Here is a 21,396-nt window from a genome sequence, read left to right on the forward strand (position 1 = left end):
TGCACAGATTTTCTGACTGCTCAGAATCACTGCGTATCTGCAAGAACAGAGCAACATCTGCAGCCTGTACTCGTTGTGCTTAATCCTGCACTCAGGGAAGTTACTAGGAGTTTTACACTGACTGCAGGGGAACTGAGGCAAGCCTCACTCAGGCAATGGGATTGTCCATGTAGCGGACAGGCAGTAATTCTTCACTGTAATGAGTGTGCAACCAAGTCACAGCTTCCAGCCTTTTCTGATGGCGCCGAATGAGGTGCTGATGTAGTCCCTCAATTTTAGAAGTCATCCTCGTGCCAAGGCTTGTTTCTCCTCCGATCCCGGATGGAAGTCGGCTGCAGAAATGACGACTCTCGCGCTCACCACTTTCCTCCAAAAGGAAAGAAAGAAGGGAAAGAAGGGCCAACCGAAAGCTTGGCGCGCACAGTCACGAGCGCTGCCCAGCCCTCTCAGGTCCGTCAGCCCCAGCAGGACGCACCCACAGCCCCGCCTCGCCTCGCCCGGAAGCGCCCCCCGCAGGAGCGGAAGCTCAGCGAGGAGGACGGGCGGGAGCCGCGCCATGGCGGGCAGCGGCGGGGCGGCGTGGCGCTGCGGCCGGCGGTCCTTTTCCCCCAGCCGTAAGCGGCTGAAGCCGCTGCGAACTGTGGTGGCGTGGAGGGGAAGGGCGGAATGGGACCAGGTGATGGTGGGGCTGTACTGCGGAGACAGCCGGCTGCAGCAGGAGGCGCTGGATCGGGTGTCGGCCTGGAAGAGCCGGTACGGGCTGCGTTCCGGCGGAGAGCTGCTTTCTGTGAGCCTGAAGCCCACTGTGCCGGCTCTGCGCCTGGCTGGTCCCGGCCTCGTGTGCCGTGTCCGTAAGGGAGGCTGCGGTCGCGTGCACGTCGCAGGGGCTGCGTCCTGCAGGGCGCCTTCTTCTTGCTCGAGCTTCCAGGCACGCATGGATCGTGCTGTGATATTCGGTCTGTAGGTGCCAGGGAAGGCAGAAGCCCTGCATGCCCTCCGGTTCGTAGACTTGTTTCCGTTGAGACTGTACTGCTCTGAGTGCATCCCAGGACCCCACATCATCTCATTCCATTTGTGTTCATCCTATACCTCCATAAAGGAGTCTAGTCCAGTTACTGCAATTTCATGCTGTGAGAATATGTACCTGGTATATAAGAGGTTATTTAATGCGTGTAGGAGTAGCGACATAAACGCCACTGACAGTAAAGCATTCAGGAAGGAATCTTGCTGTCTTTCTATATGCCTTCAGGCTTCCTGGTGTTAAAAAACATGAAATGTATTACAAAAACAAACCCTTTTTTGGGAGGATGGGGACAGTGGTATAGTCTTACAAGACTGCTTTTTTTTTTTTTTCCCTCTCTCTCTCTTTTCTAGGTATGGCCCTAAAATGCCTCTTGCAGTAGATTGCACTGCTGAACTGATTCGTTGCAAGGTCCTAGATTCATCTGGCAAATTGAGATCACATGAGCTTATTCTCTCATATGGACTGGCTCTTGTAAGGTAGGACTCTGAAGGCCTTTATTCTGTAAGAAAAAGATTAGTACAAGTTACATTTTTCACTTGAGTAGTTTGACTTCAGATCTCTGGGTCTCTAGCTTTGTACAGTTTGTGGGGAATTTGTGTGATGGATTCTAAGTTTCTCTACTGCACTTCGTAAACATTATCTTTTCTATCACCTACATGCAGATTTGTCAACTTGATCACAGAAAGAAAACAGAAAATGGTCAGTGTTCCTCTGAGAAAACTAGCTATAGAGGTAAATATCTAAAGAAAGTTAATCAGTAACCCATGCATAGAGAAAGAATGTATACATTTTGCACTAAGAATAGTAGATCATTTTTTTCTTAAAGATATAAAGTCTAGTTCATTCTAGCAGTAAAGAAGTAATACAATGAGAAAGTACAGCAAAAAAATAACAGCTATAAATGTAAATACAAAGGAAGGAAAAACCCACAACTACTCACCTTTAAAAAAAAAAAAAAAACCTCAGGTAGACAAGGATATCTACTGAGATACCCTTACCTCCTCTGCCAACCCTTAAATGAGGGCTGGGAAAGAGTGGATCCTGGCTCCACCCCTTCTTGTTATTCAGGTACATTGCATACACCTGGGCTGGCCCTGCCTTCCCAGCACGTGCTCCATTACTGCTTTCAGATATGGCTTAGCATTTCTGCTATAAAAGCCTTAAAGAGAGTTGATGAACTTTGAAGTTTTATTGAAAGTCTTGATTTAGATGTAAATGATGCTACTCTACAGGTATGTTATTTGGTTATATTATTACAGTAATGAAAAAGAGCTCTGTCTAAATTCAGTTATTAAGAACCAAGGTTATATTAAAAGTGCTTAGTTGTATTTTTAGGTGGTTTATTTTTGTCTTGCTAGTCTCAGTTGTTTGGTGAGTTTGTCTAGTTCAATACAAAGAAGAAAAGATTCAATATGTAATTGTAGTAGCAATTTGAGTCCTTTTAATGCTTGCTGTACTGACCATCATTTCTGAGTTGAAACAGAAAGCTTTGAATATGAAAAACAAATGGTATTTGAAACTTGCTGTAGATGTAACCTTGTTAGATACTCCTGCATGGGAGTAAGTAACTGTGGATTTTTCATTATTTTTTTCTTCTTTTAAGGAAGATACTTCTACTCACTTTCTACCAGTGATCAGACTTACTGATAGGTGTCTTTAATAGTCAGATAGCTATAAGAAAAAAATTAAATAGCATGGTTGTGTTTCATATACAAATACTGTCTAGCTTGTTTAATTAATTTAAATAAAAACTGACTTAGTATATGTAGTGGAAATGCTAAGTTACAGTCTTAAACAATGATGGAGCACCTGGTGGGATGGTAGGGCCAACCCAGGGGAGCTCACATGTATGTGGTGTAGCTGAGTGACTGGAAGGGATGGAGCCAGGCTCCACCCCTTCTCTGATGTTATTTAAGAATTGGCCCTGGAGGTGAGGGTACTTCTTGCTGGAGATTCCTGACCACCTGAGTCCTTTTGAAGTTAAGTAGCTCTTTTCCTTTATTTCTGTGGCTGCCCTGTGTGGGTTCATTCTTATTTGCTGTAGCTGAAGACTTTACCACCCATGTGTTATTATCCTGTTATGGCATTATAGTATATTATACAGCTCTACACAGTACTTCTGTCTGGAGAGGCAGCTGTTTTTACAGGAAAAGTGGGAGAACTTAAATTGTAAAATCACATCTGTATGGTTTCTAAGTTAAAGGAGGGCAGAGAATCAGAGGAGGGATCTTTTCCTGCTGTTGATGGGGGAAGCTGGGAAGTGCCATGCTGAGGTGGCTCAGAAGTGCTATTCCCACCCAGTAAGAGGTTATCTGTGGCTTTGTGGGGCTGTATTTGGATTTAGTGTGATTCCTTGCAGCTTTGTGGTGATGTCTGTGACTGCTCTTGCAGGTGGATATCCCTATCTGGGTTGTGGACCTCCGTCATGAGCTGACTCATGGGAAGCTGCCCCGCTTGGCTCTGTGCCGCAAGGGTGAGTACTGCCTATGGGCATTATGGATAGGCCTTTCCAGTGATATCTAGTGATGTCTGTCACATGGTACCCTCACCAGCAGGCAGATGGGGAGCTCTGAGGAGAACAACCATCTCTACTGAGACTCTGCCTAGCAGGCTGTGGGCTCAACCTGGAAGGGAGAATTGTAATGCGAAACACCTAGGGGAGTGTACTTTGTGAGGGTAGCTAAAGTATGCTTGGTGGAGAACAGGCAGGAAAACTAGGAAGGAAATGTTGCTCTTCACTCTCCATTTTCTTCTGCTGCTGGCAGTGCTGAGGCAGAGTCCCAGTTCTTGGGAGATAGTCAGTGTTAGGCTTTCAGAAAGGACTGGAAGTCCTCTTCCTCATATGGAAAGGAATGATATGCCATTTGATGAAAATGGGAAGTGGGCTGTGCTACTGCAGATGTTATTCTACTTTGCTGGCTCCACGCAGAGGTGCATCACAGAGCAGGTATTCTGAGACACTTGGAAAAAAATACTGGAAATAGTAGTTTGCTGCTATTGTTTCTAACAGCACATGAAGTCCATGTCAGTGAAGGAGGTATATGCTTTTCCTAAGGGTTTGGATGCACATGAGACTGTTAAATGAATTTAGGGGAAATGCAGAATTGCAAGCAGTATTGCAAGCCTGAGTAAATTACCAGCTCATAGTGCTTGAAACAATTCCTGGGAATTTGGAGTTCAGCATTGAGGAGCCAGATTAATCATATTCAGTATTGTCTTTAGGTTGAGTTGACCAGTGAAATAGTGGTGGGATAAAAGAGTTGTTAGTTTTTTGTTCTATCTAATGTATGGTTACTGTAATATCTATACAAAAAAGTGGTGTTGCTATAGATACTGTGTTGATCATTGAGATATTGAAGAATTGACTCATCTTCTCACCAGAATGTTGCTGTGTGAACTTAGTTTCCACTTAAATTTGGCCTTGCTTGACTGAAGCAAGGTGTTGTAGATGTTACGAGGATTTATGGGGCTTGAAGCTTTTTTGTTTTGTTTTTTTTTTAATTCATTCATATTTTTATTAACGGAGTTGTATGTGATTTCAGATTCATAACTTGTTAGCAGTATTTCTAATCACAATGCAAGTTAGCAATGTGCCACCTGTATTTTTTTTTTTTGAAAAAAAAAAAAAAAGTAAATGTCACTGAGAAGAGAATGTTTTATATTCTCCTGTAGGCTGTGATGTTGTGCTGGACTGGCTGCGAAAGACATATTGGAGCCGTCAGTTGGGCAATAATTTGTGTGAGGAAAGTGAAGAGGAGGATGAGGAAGAGGAACAGGAAGAGATGGAGGCAAACACAGAGTTGGGTAGTGACACATGGGAGATTCAAACCCCACAGCATGAGGTCTGTCAGAAACATAAGGAATTCCATGGTAGGTGTCCATGAAACAATGAAAAAATTTGGGAAAAAATTAAATCTTTAACCTGTGCTGGCAGAACATTTTAAAGTGTCATCTTCTAGGCTGTACAGTGGCTAAAGTTGTACCTTCAGCTCATATTTTGGGATTACTGTTTGGGCCTTAGTAGATCTTAGGGTGATTTAAGTTCTATGACACTGAATAAGCAATGTTGTAATCAGTAGCAGCAGTTAAAATATGGTGGTTTAAGACTGAATGCTGTGAAAGTTAGTTCTAGTGTTGTAACAGCCACAGTTTTGTTTGGATGAGATGCAAGCTTGTGGTGTTTTTTCTTCTCCCTGTCTACTCTAGGCAAGAAAAAGAACACTGTACCCCAAACTGCTGAGTAAGAGAAACACAATGTTATAGTAGACCTGCTGGTCTATAAGTTTAAAATAAATGGAATGGCAATGATCTATCAGTCTAACAGTTAAAATGCATCTGAAGTTTAATCGTGTGGTTGGCATCCTGATGGCAGGTGTCCGTGATACCCGACTGTTGATGTGTTTTGGAAGACAGTGCTAATTCAGGGATAGTCAGTGGTCCCAGAGGTGGAGGAGGGACTTCATTGGGGTGGCGCAGGATTTTAATACATCAGGCTATGGTAGGTTTGTGAGTAGCCGCAATCACGTCATGGTGGATTTGAAGTGACTTATGTTCCTACAGGCAGTTCATGTTCGGACACGTTTTTTTCCTGGACTGATTTGTTCAAGGAATTTTTGAAGCTGACTGTGTTTATCTACTTCTCCTTGGCCACTGCTAATGATAAAATACTGAACTCCTAGACCAAAATTTGCAGTACTAGGAAAGTCTAGAAATTGTTGGGAGTTGGATAGAAGTCTTCAGTGTTTTCTGTCCCAGGATTTATGATTTCATTCCACTGATGTCTTCCTTGAGCATGCATTTGCAGAGCTAAGCAGCTTACCTATGCTTGACAAAGCTCTGTATTGTTGACCCATTCCCTGTTTTAAGTATGTGTATATATATGTTTATTTCTAGAAAAAGTCAGAGATGTGTTGATATCCTACAAAAATGAGCAGTTTCAGGTAAGCATAGCCTGGTCTGCTTCTCCCTTTATTTGGATGGGAACGTGTTTTAGAGGTGCTCTTTCTCGCCTGCTTTTTGAATACCTCAGTATAGAATTCTAATGGGATCCTAGTGGTTGTTGATTATTTATCCCCTCTGTTTCAGTTGTTTGATCTTCAAATATTCCGTGCTCAACTATGAGATCAGAATGGAGAGTATTATTGTAGTCAAACTGCTGCTGGATTCTTATTCCTTTTCCTTTATGTAACTTTTTTGTTGTGGTAGGCTCATGTTTTCCTTCATACATCTCACTTCAAAGACATTTAATAAAGTATATTTGTAATATAGCTTAGTTAGCAGCAAAATTATAAGTGTGTATTGGGCCTCTCCCTTATTCTTGATGAAGAAGGGGAAACTTCCTTTCTGTTACTGGGCAGGGAAACAAATGACTGCTTACACAAATTCAAAGGTATTCTGTTTTTAGGTTTTTAGATAATTTTCTCAGGATGCTTTGTTTTATGGTTAATGTGAGGTAGCAGAGTAGAAGAGAGATGGTGTAGAAGGAGGAAACCCGTGTTTTGCTTTATTCTTGAAACTCCAAATTATAAAACTTTCTGCATTCTTCTTTCTAGCTTTTTCTTCACACTTCCCTAGCTCTAGGTAGGTTAGGGCATTTACAAGAAAAAACAGTTGCAATCAAAATTGTACTTAGAGGTATTTGATTTCAGCTTCTAACAAGTCAGTGCTCTCAGGAGTGTTTAATGACTAAAGCTTTCTGAAGCAAATTCTAAGTGTGATCTATGGGCTTAGATAATGTCAGTTTCTCTTTATCCCATTTACAACTGTTAAGAAAACACAAGACCTGAAGGCAACACAAGTTACAACAAGCAGTATTAAGTTCCAAACCCTTGCTTTAGTCTCTAATACATGTTAATTTATTAATTCAATCCAGATAAGCTGCTTTCTGTACCGCTATGTCCTTGTATTCATGGATGTGATATATTGCTTGTTTTTAGAGTGGATCTATATTCTAGTAAAAAAAAATTTGTTGAAGCCCTACCAGTTAACTGTTCTGACTCTGTGTGTGTGTGTGTGTGTGTGTGTGTGTGTGTGTGCGCTGTTCAACAACCTTGTTTCTTGCCTTATTTTTTGTGGGTCCTTCCGACTGGAAGGAAGAGAAGAATGTGTAGTGAGCGAAGGTTATAGTTAGGAGTTCCATATTAATTGTTTTCTGGAAATGGAGGCAACAGTAAGATCCAAAAATAGGACTGTTTTGGAGGCCACAACTAAGGTGAATCCACCTCACTGAGCTGTTAAGGCATAGGAATGGGAGAGCTTTTGCAATTAGGGTCAGTGCAGCTCCCGTTAATGCCTGGATTTTTCCTTTGCTCAGGTTATGCAGGCAGTCCAGTCTGTTTCAAAGTCTCGAGAACTGTGGTCTAATTCTTCTTCAGAAGTGGACTGGATTCTGGCTCAGATCAAAGACTTAATGCAGGAGAACAGGTATGTCTCTGAAAATTAACTGAGATGGAAGAGTGTGAAGCTGCACCTGCAGACCTTTCTCACTACCTGTTCACTGTGTTGTTCAGCTGTTCCTTAAGCAATTTGTTGATTGCCTCAAAGCCTTTGAGCACGAAGTTATTAATCTCTCATAATGAATGTTTCCTGTGCATGCGGGTCTTAAAGGCATGCGATGTGTTCTGTGTCTTTAGCTGTTCTGACCCTGAGGTGTGTCAGCATCTTCATCGTTCAAAAGCTTTCCTAAGAGCCCTATGTAGACTTTGATATCACAGTAACCTTCAGGATTTTTCAAAATTGCACAGCAGTATTTGCCTCTTCTATACTTTATAGTCTTCCTCCACTATAGGGCCTCTGGGACCCAGGATGTTGACACTTTATTATTGCTGTATAAAATTGCGTGGAGTTTCTGTCCCACTCTGAGAAACACAATCAGTGTATCTTTAGAGGGGAGAAAGTCAAGTTTAAATTTGAGCTGTAACTTGTAATGCTTTTAATGTGAACATGTATGTCATACAAGCTGCTGGTTAATTTAAGAAGCTATCAGGTGTTGTGCTAGAAGTTGTCACAGCTTGTGATAAATAGCTTCTCTGCTGATAAGGCTGGTTCCTCACTTCTGAAGGATGCTCTCCAGCAAATAACAAATACTTCTGAGAGCGGTGTGCTGGGAGGAATCTGTGTTGGCCTGCTTGTGGTGTTATCTGGCCAGTCTGCAAGCAAGTTTGCTTTCCTGCAATTAGTTTTGCACTTCTGTAATGATTTAACAAGCTTGAATTTAGACATGTCTTTAAGCTGCTTGAATCTACTCCAGTGGAATGTTGTTCTGTTCAGGGTGGTGTAACTAGAATTTGGCAGGCTTTTATGCATGACTGTTTGTACAAAAGCTTTAGTCTGGCAGATGCACAGAGCAGTTGAAAAGTAACATCCCAACCTCAACTCCACCTCTAGCTTGGAAAAAATCTCTGTGTGGTAATGTGTTGATGAATGGCTTCTATTGATATCAGCAAAAAACACCTGCATGTAGATCTTTTATTTGGGAAAACTGCTACTGTGGCTGAGTAGTTGAAGTACTTCAGTGTTGGTTTTGCAGTGTGTATGGCTGTGTCCTTCCAAGCTGGTAATTCAGATCAAAGGATTTGATTTTTCCTGTATTTCAGAAAGACCTACTTACCAAAATATTTTGGGATAGCTGTAAATTACAAATTTCCTATTGAAGTCCTCTGCTGCTGAAAGACTTGCACTGTACTTCTCAGAGTGGTAGCAGTTCAAATGACATATTGCATCTGAACAAAGCATTTAAGTGCCTCGTATAAGCTAGTATAGTGCATGTCATTACTGACAAATGCTAAATTCCAGTATGAGCAATTTGAGCTGCCTGAGCATGATGTACATTCAGGAAAATAAGTACACTCATGGAGGGGGATATAAAAGCTGTTTGAAAGCCTCAAGCTGCTAGAGCAAACCATAAGATTTCTCTTGCTCCCATACTTCATCCTTGAGCGCCTACTTAAGCTATTTTTATTCCAGCATCCAGGTGAAAGTTGTAAAGAACACAAGCTGATCTGTTTATAGTCAGTGGAAAGCTGTGCCTATGTTCAAGTTTTTTGTAACCACGTACACGTTTTCTTTCAGACCTCAGAATGATTAAAAGCAGCTACCAGAAAGATTCTTATGTGTACCACTTCTGTTTGTTAGTAACAGCATATCAGCTGTACTGAAATTGAGACTCTCTCATATGAGATTCCACTGATACTTATACGGCAACATAAATACACTGATGGTATGAGGGAGAGAATCAGAAAAAAAGACAAAGAACTTGAGTGTTGAGATAAACTATTTACTATTTACCTAGATAGTAAAAAAGAGGGGGGAAAAAGGATAGTAGTTATAGTAAAATATGTATACAGAATAATTGATGCACAAGGAATCGCTTACCACCCACCAACTGTTGCTCAGCTAGTCCTCGAGTAGCACAGGCTGCTTGACCAACTTCCCCCCTGTTTTCATATGTATAGTGTTTTATTTGCATGCTGTGGTATGGAATGGAGTATCCCTTTGATCATTTTAGGTCATCTGTCCTGGTTCTGTACCCTCCCAAATTTTGTGCCTCTTCAGCTTTCCTCATAGGTGCAACAGTACAAGAAGCTGAGTAACTGAAATGTCATTGGCTCTGTACAGCACTGCTCAACAGTAATTAGAAACACTGGTGTGTTTTCAACATTGTTTTTCCTCTGGAGCCAAAATATCCCAGCTGAAACCAGGACATCTTTCCAAGTTTCACTGGGACATATCCAACACAAAACCAGCAGGTTTTAGTGCTTTAAAACAAGCTACTTCACCACAGTTATATTTGGCTTATGAAGATGTTACAGAACTGGTGCAAGTGGTGTTTTGATATGTGAAGGACTAAATGGTATCAATTAGACTTTGTGATTGTTCTAGGGAGACAGTGGCTGAAGTTCTTCTCAGTGATGGCTTTCTCATTCCAACAACAGATTGTCTGAAGATGTTAAATATAAAGTATGAAGGTGAGTGTTTTGGGAACCATGTGACTTGTGTAAAAAGCACATAGCCAACATTACAATCAGTTCTATTCTTTTTCATCATTATATTGAGATCTGTAATTCTCTGCATAATTTTTTTCTGTGACCTTAAACATCTTTGAGCTTTTCTATAGACCCCTTTATGGACGTATCTAGCCATTTCTTTTACATAAATCTTTGTTATGGAAGCACAGCTCTTCAGCACTGAATGCTGCTTGCTTCTCTGCCCATATCCAAAATAGTTACTTATTTAATCAGCTCTCTCTAGTTGCTTTTCTACACTGAAGCTATGAACCTGAGATATATATATATACACACACACACACACATATATATATATATATATATATATACACACACACACACACATATATATATATATATATATATACACACACACACACATATATATATATATACACACACACACACACACACATATATATATATATATACACACACACACACACACATATATATATATATATACATATATATGTTTTTTTTGAGTCTCACTTATTAAGTGCATCATAGTTTCATGCTGCTGTCCACTTGGATGGAGTTGCATGGGTTTCCTGCAAAAGAATTAAGGAGCAATGAAAATTAACCAATTGTTTATCTTCCTGAAAACACACCTCGACACCAGCCAGAATACTTCCCAAGAATGATCCCAAACTTCTGTGGCTATATTACACTAGTGAACTTCTAGGAGTTCCTTGATTCTGTGTTGGTTTTCTCTATCTGCTTTCCCTTAGCAAGTTGTTCTGAGACACAATAGTTCTTCATTGTGTGAAATGGACTTAAGCTGGCAAGAAATCAGTAAAGCAGAGGTAGATGTTCCTGTGCTTTACCATGGTATTTTTTGCTGTTGTTGGACTATCCTTGTTTGTTGTTGGTTTGCTTACCTTAACTTACCTTAATTTACTAATGAAAGAAAATAATAGCTGTGCATTCAGTGATGATCCCAGAAAAAAAGAAACAAAATAGTAATATCAGTGTAAACTACTTTATTTTGAGACAAAGTCACACCAACAGCTCACAAAAAAAAACAAAACAGTGATTTTTGGCTTCTCTTTTTTCACATATTATTGCAGCAAATAAAGAGGTATGGCAGTTCAAAATTCCTCAGACACTTTACTGCTTCTGGCAGCCATTGCTGACAAGCATCCTTTCCCGAAGTTTTACACAGACCCTAATAGACAAAATGTTCATGAAGTTGAAGGAATGTTCTGACTCTTCAGAACTCCAGTCTCAATTCCTGATCAACTGGATTTCTGAGATGCTGACTAGCATTGCTAGAGTTAACAGTGGTGAGTATGTCTGGAATTTCAAAACAAAGTAGGCAGCTCTTCTGTGCCGTTGTAGGAATAAAGAGAGTGATATGAGTCCTTTAGACTGGAAGTGTAATAACATAATTATTACACTTTTCATATTGACCGCTGTCATCACTGCATTTCTTATACTTTTTTAACTTGCAGCGTAGTTCTGTCATGTTTAGCAATAGTTTGAAGTTATTATTTTTCTTGCAATATAGCTGTGGCTTCCTCAAGATGTGAAAATCCAGTCTCTCCTATGAAAGATCAGTCCATTGCACAGTAAGAGAAAGCAGTACTGTACTAACACAGCTCTGTAGCTTGCCTGTGTGGGATATAGGGCAACAAAGCTGGTGCGGGGTCTGGAGCGCAGGCCTTATGAGAAGCTGCTGAAGGAGCTGGGATTGTTCAGTCTGGAGAAGAGGAGGCTCGGAGATTTATTGTTCTCTGTAACTACCTGAAGGGTGATTGTAGTGAGCTGGGGGTTGGCTTCTTCTCTTTTGTAATTGGTGATAGGACCGGAGGGAATGGCTTCAAACTGCGCCGGGGAGACTTAAGCTGGATGTTAGGAAATAAATACTGCTTATCTGAAAGAGTGGTCAGGCACTGGAGTAGGCTGCCCAGGGAGGTGGTGGAGTCACCAACCCTGGAGGTGTTCAAGGAATGATTGGATTTTGTGTTGAGGGACATGGTTTAGTGGGAACTATTGGTGATGGGTGGATGGTTGGACTGGATGATCTTGTAGGTCTTTTCCAACTTTGGTGTTTCTGTGATTATGTGGGATGGAATATGCAGAACAACTCTTCCCCTCCATTGTTGCCACATTGTGAAGCTGATTTAGCTGTTAGTGTATTGGCAACTCCCTTATAATGGTCTTGACATCCTTTGTCAGCATATCTGGTCTTGGTCTTTAATTAGAATGCCAGCTTGTTTGAGGATAAGAGCTCCAGTAAAAAGCCACAGGGATGATGTGTGTGTTTTTATGAAGTTTGACAGCATTGTATTTCTCTTTGAAGGGAAGAAAAGACGTCGCTGTAACAAACGAGCACATATGAAGGAATTGTTCCTTCAAAAAGTTCCTTTGCAGTGGATAAGACTGACGGATAACTGCTTGGAAGCTCCCTGCTGGGCAACCCCACACCTCCTTCAGCTGTAAGCTTGATTCTGTGATCTAGAAAAGGGACAGCAAACAGTGCTTTGTAACAGCTTTGGACAGATCTCCTGTGTTATGATGAGTTATGGCTGTGTTCCTTTCCCTTCCTTTGCATCTAGCAGAATCATGGCAGATGTATGTGAAACCCCTCCTCTTGCTGCTCATCTCCCCTGGAGATTCTACAAAGAGATGGAGAACAAGTTAAAAGAATTTTGCCTTCAAAATGAAAGTGAAAATTGCCTTGAAAGATGATAAATAGCTTAGCTAGATGAAAAGTGGTAGCAGCAGAGAGGTGATTGCTTATGTGCATGGTATGGGTTTTAGTGTGTGGCAGCTTTTTCACATGAGAACAGCAAAGCAAAAATTCAGTTAAAAGTATCCTAAGTCCTTAATTTTAATCACAGAGTGTATTCCAGCATTCACTCTGTAGGAGTAATCAGATTTGCCTCTTAGTGGAGATAAGATTGAGCTGTCTTAGAGGAAACTTAAACTTAAAAGGCTGCTCTGTTTGTAGACTTCTATCTGGAATCTTGTTTTGATTTTAAGACCTTTATATTGCTCCTTTCCTTTCTAGGATCCTCACAAGCATGAGACCTCGTTTGCCACGTTCTTCACGAAAGAATCTTCTCTATCTCACATCCATTTACACGGAAGAAGGTGGCCCTTTGTCCACTCCAGGCCTCTCTTCGGACTGCAGCAAACAGCCAGTTTATACTATAGAGAGCCTACAGTGGAGGGCTAGGCTAGAAAATCAGGTCAAAAATGAAGGGCAGACTATTGAGAAACAAGATGATGTACAAGAGAGAAATGATGGTGTAGAGGAGGTAGAGGAGGAGGAAGAGGAGATAACTGAAACAAATTGTTTGGAAGGACTTGCTCATTCTAATATCATGGTGGCTATTGCTGAGAAAAAAGCAGAGCTGCAAGGGTCTGCCTGGCAGATTGTTGCAGGTAAAAAGTGATTTCATGAGACTTAATATTCCAAATCCCTTGTAACTGCTTTATCCAGTCTGTCTTTTATGTGCAAGTACCATCTCTCCCTAAAAGCTCTTAAACTACTGTTCTTTTTTTTCCAAAGGCACGTTGTTACTGCTTCTAAGTTGGTATGTGGAAATCAGTATGTCAGTTTCAAACAAAAGTATCTTTAAAGGAGAGAGGTAGATAGTATGGTTTGCTCTGGAATAATCTGAGGATTCTTTTAATGGACATTGCCTCACAGTTCTTCGGATAAGAAGTGCTGCAAAGAATGTGTGATATTAGCTGACTCCAGATGTGTTCGTACTGTGTCATATGCTACAGTGACTTTCTTTGAAAGAGATAAGTTTATAAAGGAAACTAATTAGAACTGTAGTTCAGTTTTATTATTTTTTAGTACCTAAGAGTATTCATTTTTGCTGAGTTGTATGAAGCAATATTTTTGGATTTGAAGTGAGCCTTGCTTTTTAAAGTCTTTGATTAGCTTTGACTTCTATTTTATGTACTGTATCTTTACTCAGATGAAGTGCAGTGGAAGGACTTTCCTCTTGGGAAACTCCCAGGTCAGACCGATGACCCTGATGGTCTCATGTTGGATAATTACTCCATGATGTCTCTGCTTGATCAGCCAGCGAAAGATGAGTGGAAGTTTTCCACTACAAAGTGAGTAGTGGTGTGGGCAGAACTCTGTCCCTTAACTATGAAATGTATTTATTTATCTATGCCTTTTACTACCATGTGTAAAATCAGGACTGGTTTTCAGACTGTTACTTCTGTAGTGGTTTGACAAAAATACTCACCAGTATTTCTAGTATCTACTGACTGCTCTTGTGTGCATCTTTCAAGTAATGTGTAAGGAAGGACCTTTGTAGTGCTGATGTAATGGTCTAGTAGTCTACTTACTGTAGGTATGTATACATAAGAGCAAAGAATGTTGCTATAAGGAGAACTGTCAGCTTTTGATGATTTCTGAAAGGTTCTTGTGCTTAGGTGAAATATGAATTTCAGCCTGACCTTGGCCTTTACCTTGGAGATGCTTGGAAAATACTCTTCCAGTAATCAGATCAGAAATGCTTCTAAGGCACACAGCTCCTCTGTTCATGGGAGAGGCAAATTTTTGTTCACATGTGTTGAAACACTTCTTTTGGGATCTACAAATGGATAGTTGGAAGGACATGTCCGGTTCTGTCGTTTTTTGGGTTTTTTTTTCCAGTTTCTTAGTCCTTGTCTTATAGGCATTGCTTAATAATTTGGTGCATATATGGAGAAACAGGTTGGTGACATTACAAAATTTGTGACAGAGTGGTTGGTGTAGTTTGTTTATATTTTTATGATTAGGAGATCATGCCTTTTTATTTTATAGTGCAAAGTAGTAGATTGCCCTGGAGGACATGAGACCTTTCTGTCCAGCTAAGGAGGGTGCAATTAGTATGGTGATGCTTTGCTAAGAGGCTTTTGCTGATGTTGCCATGGAACTAGCCACTGGTGAAACTGATTACACAAGCTGTTTTATAAACCTTGCTCTAGGGGAGGAAAAAAAAAAAAAAAGCCTGAGCCAGCACTAAGCATCTTGCGATAAAAAGTGAGGGTGTCATTCATTTTTTTTTTTTCATGTATGGTATTCTGTTCTCCATGCATTCCATAATAAGTAAAGCAGGAAGAGGGAAAGCTACATGCAGAACACGGCAGACTTCAAGAAGAAATGACGTAAGAGCTGATTTGTGCTGCAGTGCAGTGCTTTGATTGTTACAGAAGCAGAATGAGCCTCTACTAATTGCTGCATTGCAGACTTGCACAAAGTGTGTTGCCTGGCCCATATAACATAACTTTTTTTTTTTTTTTTTGAATTCTTACTGCAGAGAAACATAAAGCAATTTATAATTGTCTTGCTAATCTGAGAGTTCTACTGGTAGCAGCAAGACAAGCAAATCAAAAGTATGCTGTGAAGGTGTAAACCTGGACACTTAAAGTAGTAGAAGTCATACCAATTTCTTCTTGCTGTGGGCTCCTTTTATATTATCTTGAAAGTAGTCGTATGCATAGATTACTAGATTGTGGGAATACAAGAAAAACTGTTCAGTGCAGCAGCTGTGGAGCAAGATAAGCAGCATGAGAACCAAGGGCACCTTTAGAAGAAGAAAGAACATCTGATGGCTCCTATTGGATAAGTGCCTGTGTGAAGGGTTGAAGAGTGTTTTGTAGAATGCTCTGTTAACGTGTATAAATAGAGTAGTGCTTAACAATAAAGCAGGCTAACAGCTTTTAACCACATTGGTGTGCTGTTGTGTCTCCAGTGTGTCCTGCGAGTCCAGAGACTTCCCCACACTAGATGCTGTTTCTTTGTACTTAAATATGAAACAAAATGGATGATGAAATGGCTACAGAGGAAAAGAACTTCATTGCTGAAATATAAGAAGGGGCATTTAGCAAGTTATGTTCTAAGCAATGTCTTAGATGTTACTGCATGTGATTTTTTTTTATTTTTTTTTTTTTTTTTTTTTTTTCCCCTTAAGACCAAACAATTGGCTGACAGTAATCAGTGTGAATAAATGTACTTTGCTGCAGTGTTGAGCATAATTTAAGCTGCTCATAGGCATGAGCTGACTCTCAGCGGAAACCACTGAAGATCATTAATGGTAGTTATTCACAGAACTTCACGGTAGAACTCCCCAATGGAGGAAAGAAGAGCCTTAATTTGTTCATTTAAAGATTTCCTTTAAAAACAGTAGAAATATACTGGCATTAGAAATATGCAATGACCTGGTTTAGAGTACTGTTATTTTTTTATTTTTTATTTTTTTCTAGAAATTGAATCTCAGCACAGTAATAGGGTTAAGTGCTTTGAAAAGCCTGGAACAAATTTGAATCATAAAAAAGAGTTCTCTAAGAGGAGGAGAGAGTGCATGAAGATGACATTTCCTGTCTTTAAGAAGAAGTGAATGCTAGTTTAGTTGCCAGTAAATTGTTTTAGTTGGGTCATTCTGAATTTTAAGGCTATTTAATGCTGGAATAATTTATCTAGATAACTTCTGGGGTCTCCATCTTTGGAGATATTCAGAACCCACTTGGATGTTGTCTTGAGGGAACGTGTTCTTGATGACCCAACCAGAGTGATTGCCTTTAGAAAGTCTTGAGGTTCCTTTCAACCTCAGTGATCCGATGAGAAGATCTGTGCCTGCTTTTCTTCTTGCTTTCTCAGTGGAAAGTGACAATAGGAATAAACTGCCAATGCAGTTTCAGTAATAACGTATGACCTGAGATGGCCCTGCATTTAACTATTTTTGTCCAAAAAAGTTTAAGGCATCTGTATGAACAGTTAACATTGTCCTTTGGAATGTTATTAGTTCCACTTATCAGTAGTATATTTGAGGACATTCAAGTTAACCACAAAGGGATTAGGGAAGAAAAAAAACTTTTTAGTGCCAATGTTTCGTTGTTTCTTACTGGTTTTGTGCTGTTTCCTCAGTCATTTAGTTCTGTCTGCTTGGAGAGCAAACATGGAAGCATGTAAGTTGTGGGGATCACTATTTTCAGTAAGTGGGAGAGTTCACATATTTATCAACTATCATGCTCTCCTTTCCCTCCTGTGGCTGAGATTTTTCTGTACCTGACAGCAGACAAGTGGATCAAAAGCAGAAATGCTCTGTCAAAGTACCATTCTGTCTCTGATGTTGGCTGATCAGACTCTGCAACTGTGTAGATCTAGTGCTTTGAAATTATCTGTAAGGTGCTGGGAAAAAACGCCTGCAACGTCATCAATAGGATGTGCACTTTCTAAAAGTCAGGGCCATCTATATCTTCGGCTCCACAGACTTGCAGCAAATCAAGGTAATGAAGTGCACTCGGAGTTTCCTAGAAAATTTGAAAAAAGGGTTTGAAAGAGGCACAAATCATGTAGCAGAAGCACAACTTTTTTTCTGCAGTCCTAACTCACCAAGTCCACAGATGAGAATGGAGCATTTTAGTAATCTTATGATGTGTTTAACCAATGCAACACCTATGTTACTTAACATCTGCTGAATTCTGCTTGCCCTTGTTTGAGGTTTGTACTTCTTACTGTATAATTCCTATGAATCTGTGAAAATAGACTTCAGCTGGTGTTATCAGAAATCCAGGAAAGAAACTGTCTGAACTCCGATGTGGTGTTAGAAAGCGGCGTTCCTTTATTCCTCACCATGCCTACTGGGCAACTTGACAGGCAAGTGCACCCCCTCCGAGTTCAGGTTCTATGTTTGAGCAGCTCAGGCACAGCTATGCAGTTCATTGGTGTACATCTTCATTCTTTTTCAAGGGCTGGTAGATGTGCCAGTGTCCCTTTGGGTGCTCAGTGGTGTCTAGGGTGGCCATGTGCCCACCTACTTCTTCCCTTTTTTTCACCATCCACTTCATCACTGAAACCTTTAACCCTCTTCCATCCTCCTTCCCCACTTTGGAAGATTTCCATTGCTTATTAGGCCATAGTGAACCACTTTTTAAAAACAATGTCTGTGGAACTGGAAGAAAATGGCCTTGCATGTTTTGAGGCAAAAGATAAAAGTATTGTGACTCCGGTACTTCTCATGAGGCAAAATACGAAAGTATTCTATTATGTCCTCAGTGCAAAATTATTGAGGAAAAACAAGACTGTTCACCCACTGAAACTGACATGGAAAGTTTTAGAACTGTCAGTTGTGGATTTATTTTGCTAAACTAACATATTGGTTCTTAAACTAATGCACTAATCCCTGTTGCTAAACAAATCAACCTATATCACTGGAAACCTCTCTTACCTTTTAAAGATGAACCCAATATTGAGAGACACTCAAAAGCCCTTCTCATGCATTTCACTTCTGTTTTTACTGTTGTTCTGGAGGTTCAGAAAATAGGAAAATGTGCCTTTCTTGAGATTAAAGAAACAGCCTCAGCATCCACAAAGTTTTTTTTTCACAAGGTTGTCAAATATGTTGTGATTTGTTCTTACCCTGCTCCTCTTTGCTTGTTCTTTGTTGCAGTTTGACCTCTGGTAGACTTGTGCAGTTTTTCTGGTTTGCCAGATCTTGCAAAAGACTGATACGAGGTGTCCGTGTAGTTTGTGTAGATAATGGAAGGGTGAGTGTTTGTACTGAGCAGATATGGGAGATTCTGCCAGGCTTTGCATCTGAATAGATAAGGTTTCAGGAGTCTTTGGATGAAATATGTATGTACCTCCGAGAAGACCTTTTTGTGCAAGGTATGTGTGATAGGAGGACAGTATCCCTCACACATTCAGTGCTATTAAAGGATGCTTAACTTCTAACACTCCAGCTAGAGTCTTAGGTAGTTTCTAGATCGACCACTTTGCAGAAATAAGACAAGCTTGCTGTTTCCAAAACAGAATAGCTTGAATCTTGAAAAAAAGCAAAATAACTTTCAATCTATGTCAGTTCAGCCAAACCCAATGAATTTTGATGCTGTATTCCACTATTATCTGTTTTTGCAGATATATCCTTTGGAAAGAAAAAAATAGTGGTTGGAAGACAAGGTAGCATTGATTATGGAAAAAGCGCTTCTCCCTTGAATCCCAAGAAATAAATTTGTTACCCTCTTTGGCAATAGCCTAGTTTCGTCATTCCTGAAAAGCAGTTGCTCTGCTGTGATAAGCTTGTTCTTGGTGTCTTTCATGCAGTACGTTTTAGAGGCAGAGATGATATCAGTGTCTGTCTCGAGTCTCTGTCCTAGGAATGACATAGGTGAAGTTAAGAGTAATGAGGAGTAGGAGTCACAGGGGAGCAAAAACTATTCTGTTAGCAGGCTGAATGCTGGGTAGTTTCCAACAGCCAGACAACATCAGGTCATTCTTTCTGGGTGTGACATCTATGATGTTGCTGTGCTCGCTTTTTTTTACAAGGCCCTTGGCAGTGTTTCATTTGAGCAAGTGGTGTCCAGGAGGTGTTTTGATCCCAAAGGAGAAACTGTCTGTCTGTGCATCTCTGAGCGGCAGCTTCTGCTGTATTGCAGTTATTCCAGTACTGATCATTTGGAAAAGGCGTTGAGTTTTTTTACTGTATAGCTTCAAATTATTTTATAAAACTCTCAAACAAGAGCTCAGTCTTGTTTGCAGAAATGTGATGTAATTTTGTGATTTGATTTTTGGTTTAATATGAAACACAAATTCCTGTGATGTTTTGATACTTTGGAAAAACTTGCAGGTCCTTCTTTCCTGGATGCAAAAGACTGTGTTCTTTCATGGTTTTTCTGGTGTTCAGATTTTGTGCTTAGGGTTACTGTAGGGTTGGTTACTGCAGCAACCTCTGAAGCTTTGAATAGCTGCTGTCATTCTCATGTGGATTTTTTTTTTTTTTTTTTTTTTTTTGTGGTAAGCTCTTGTGCCCTTTTACTCCCAGTGTCAGTTCTACTTGATGGTAGGGACAGAGTGGCTGTTGGAAATGACTTTGTTTCCTGAGAGTGGAAATTGGTGACATGCAGTGGCTTCAGGGATTGAATCAAGAGGTTTTTACTGATGTTTCAGAAATTGCATTAATCATTCAGTGCTCATGGGTAATGGCTGGATTTTTTTTTTTTTTGTCCTAAAGATGAAATGTGTAAGCGGGTGGATGAAAGGAGTCGTATGTGCTGGAGGGTAAAGATGGGTGGAAAGGGGATATAATCATATCCTGGAGGATGATTGGTTGTGGCAGGGGCAGCATGAGCTCTCCTTGAGCATATATGAAAAGCATGGAGAGGAGGAGCAGACTTTCCCTTTTTCCTTCTTCCTTGTCAGACATCAGGTTTGAAGTAGATCCTTTAAAAACACATTATTGTTAAATTTGAGCTTTCATGTTCTCCATTCTCGTAAAACAAAAATAATAAAACGAACCCTTATCTGATCCATGTAACAACAAAGTCATGGTTTAAATTGCTGTGCGTAGAAAAGCTTTGGGTAGGGAATGGCTTACCTTTGTTCTTCACCTGCTGTTTGAATTTTGTTTAAGAATGCCTTGTCTGGGAATGCTGTGGAAAAATAATTGCTCCTTGGTGTGCTGGTGTTAGTGAGTCATTGGCATCCGTGAGACCAGTCCTATTTGGTAACTTCTGCAAGGAAGAGATTTCACGCCTGTTTAAGGATGAACCACTTTCTAAAACTGGAAATGACTTTGCATGCTGGGAGTGATACCAAACTATAACTTCCCTTAGGCTCTGTGAAGGCTCTGGTTTCTGTGACTTCTGTATTAAGCTGCAGGAATGGCTAATTTCTGTGAGGAAACATAAGAGCATTATAACATTGGTAGTTCATGACAGGCTATTTTTATGTTGCCTACTTGCTGTGTTAGCATGTTTTCTCCTGATTAGCTGATATTCCTACCTAGCAAATGACAGTTCAGATGAAAATTGATGTGTGGTGGTTTCTGGAATCATGGCTCCCTCACTTTAGTTAGCAAGTGGTAGTCTTTCCTTTGGTTTGTGCTTTGGTATTTGTGTTACCTTAGACTGTGCCTTCTCCTGAATGAGCTGCTTAAAAACTAAGATGTTCCAGTAGGTAAATGTTCAGAGCTAAAAAGGGAAAATTACGTTTTCGTAAGTTAAACATGCATCAAAATTACTTGGCTGATATGAGCTCACTGCTTATTTGTTTTCTTTTTTTCTCTCACAGCTCTGCAGAATTGAATGTTCCTGTGACAGGAGGATTATTATGGACCCAGAATGACTTCCATAAAATAAAAAGTGGCCTTCAACTTTTCTAAGACAGAAAATTGCTCTGCAGCTTTCAATGTTGCACAAGATAAGTGACAGAGAGGAACTTGTGATGGTGGCAGGGAAGTAGGCACTCCAGGATTTTTTTTCTATGAGGATTTATTACTTTTTACCATATAAAATCACAGTTTTGCAAGCATGTTGTTCTGCTTGTAGCTATTGTCTGCTTAACCACTGTCAAGAACTTTTAGCTCTAGCTGATGCTTGTGAAATACAGTTACTATGTTTTGGAAACCCTTT

The 21,396-nt window shown here is 40.3% G+C and overlaps 1 protein-coding gene across 1 annotated transcript; it reads left to right on the forward strand.

Annotated features, from left to right (window-relative positions):
- Window positions 1-556: 556 nt before the first annotated feature.
- Window positions 557-21,146, forward strand: LAS1L (LAS1 like ribosome biogenesis factor; the record flags this gene model as incomplete). Its single annotated transcript, XM_079542104.1, has 13 exons — window positions 557-753; window positions 1,375-1,500; window positions 1,687-1,756; window positions 3,416-3,497; window positions 4,697-4,894; window positions 5,918-5,964; window positions 7,338-7,447; window positions 9,905-9,990; window positions 11,100-11,315; window positions 12,335-12,470; window positions 13,046-13,422; window positions 13,968-14,109; window positions 21,056-21,146. The coding sequence occupies 13 exons, from the start codon at window positions 557-559 to the stop codon at window positions 21,144-21,146; spliced, it is 1,878 nt and encodes a 625-aa protein (XP_079398230.1).
- Between the last annotated feature and the right edge of the window lie 250 nt (window positions 21,147-21,396).

The sequence above is a fragment of the Tetrao urogallus genome (genome assembly GCF_951394365.1).
Source record: "Tetrao urogallus genome assembly, chromosome: 13".
NCBI lineage: Eukaryota > Metazoa > Chordata > Aves > Galliformes > Phasianidae > Tetrao > Tetrao urogallus.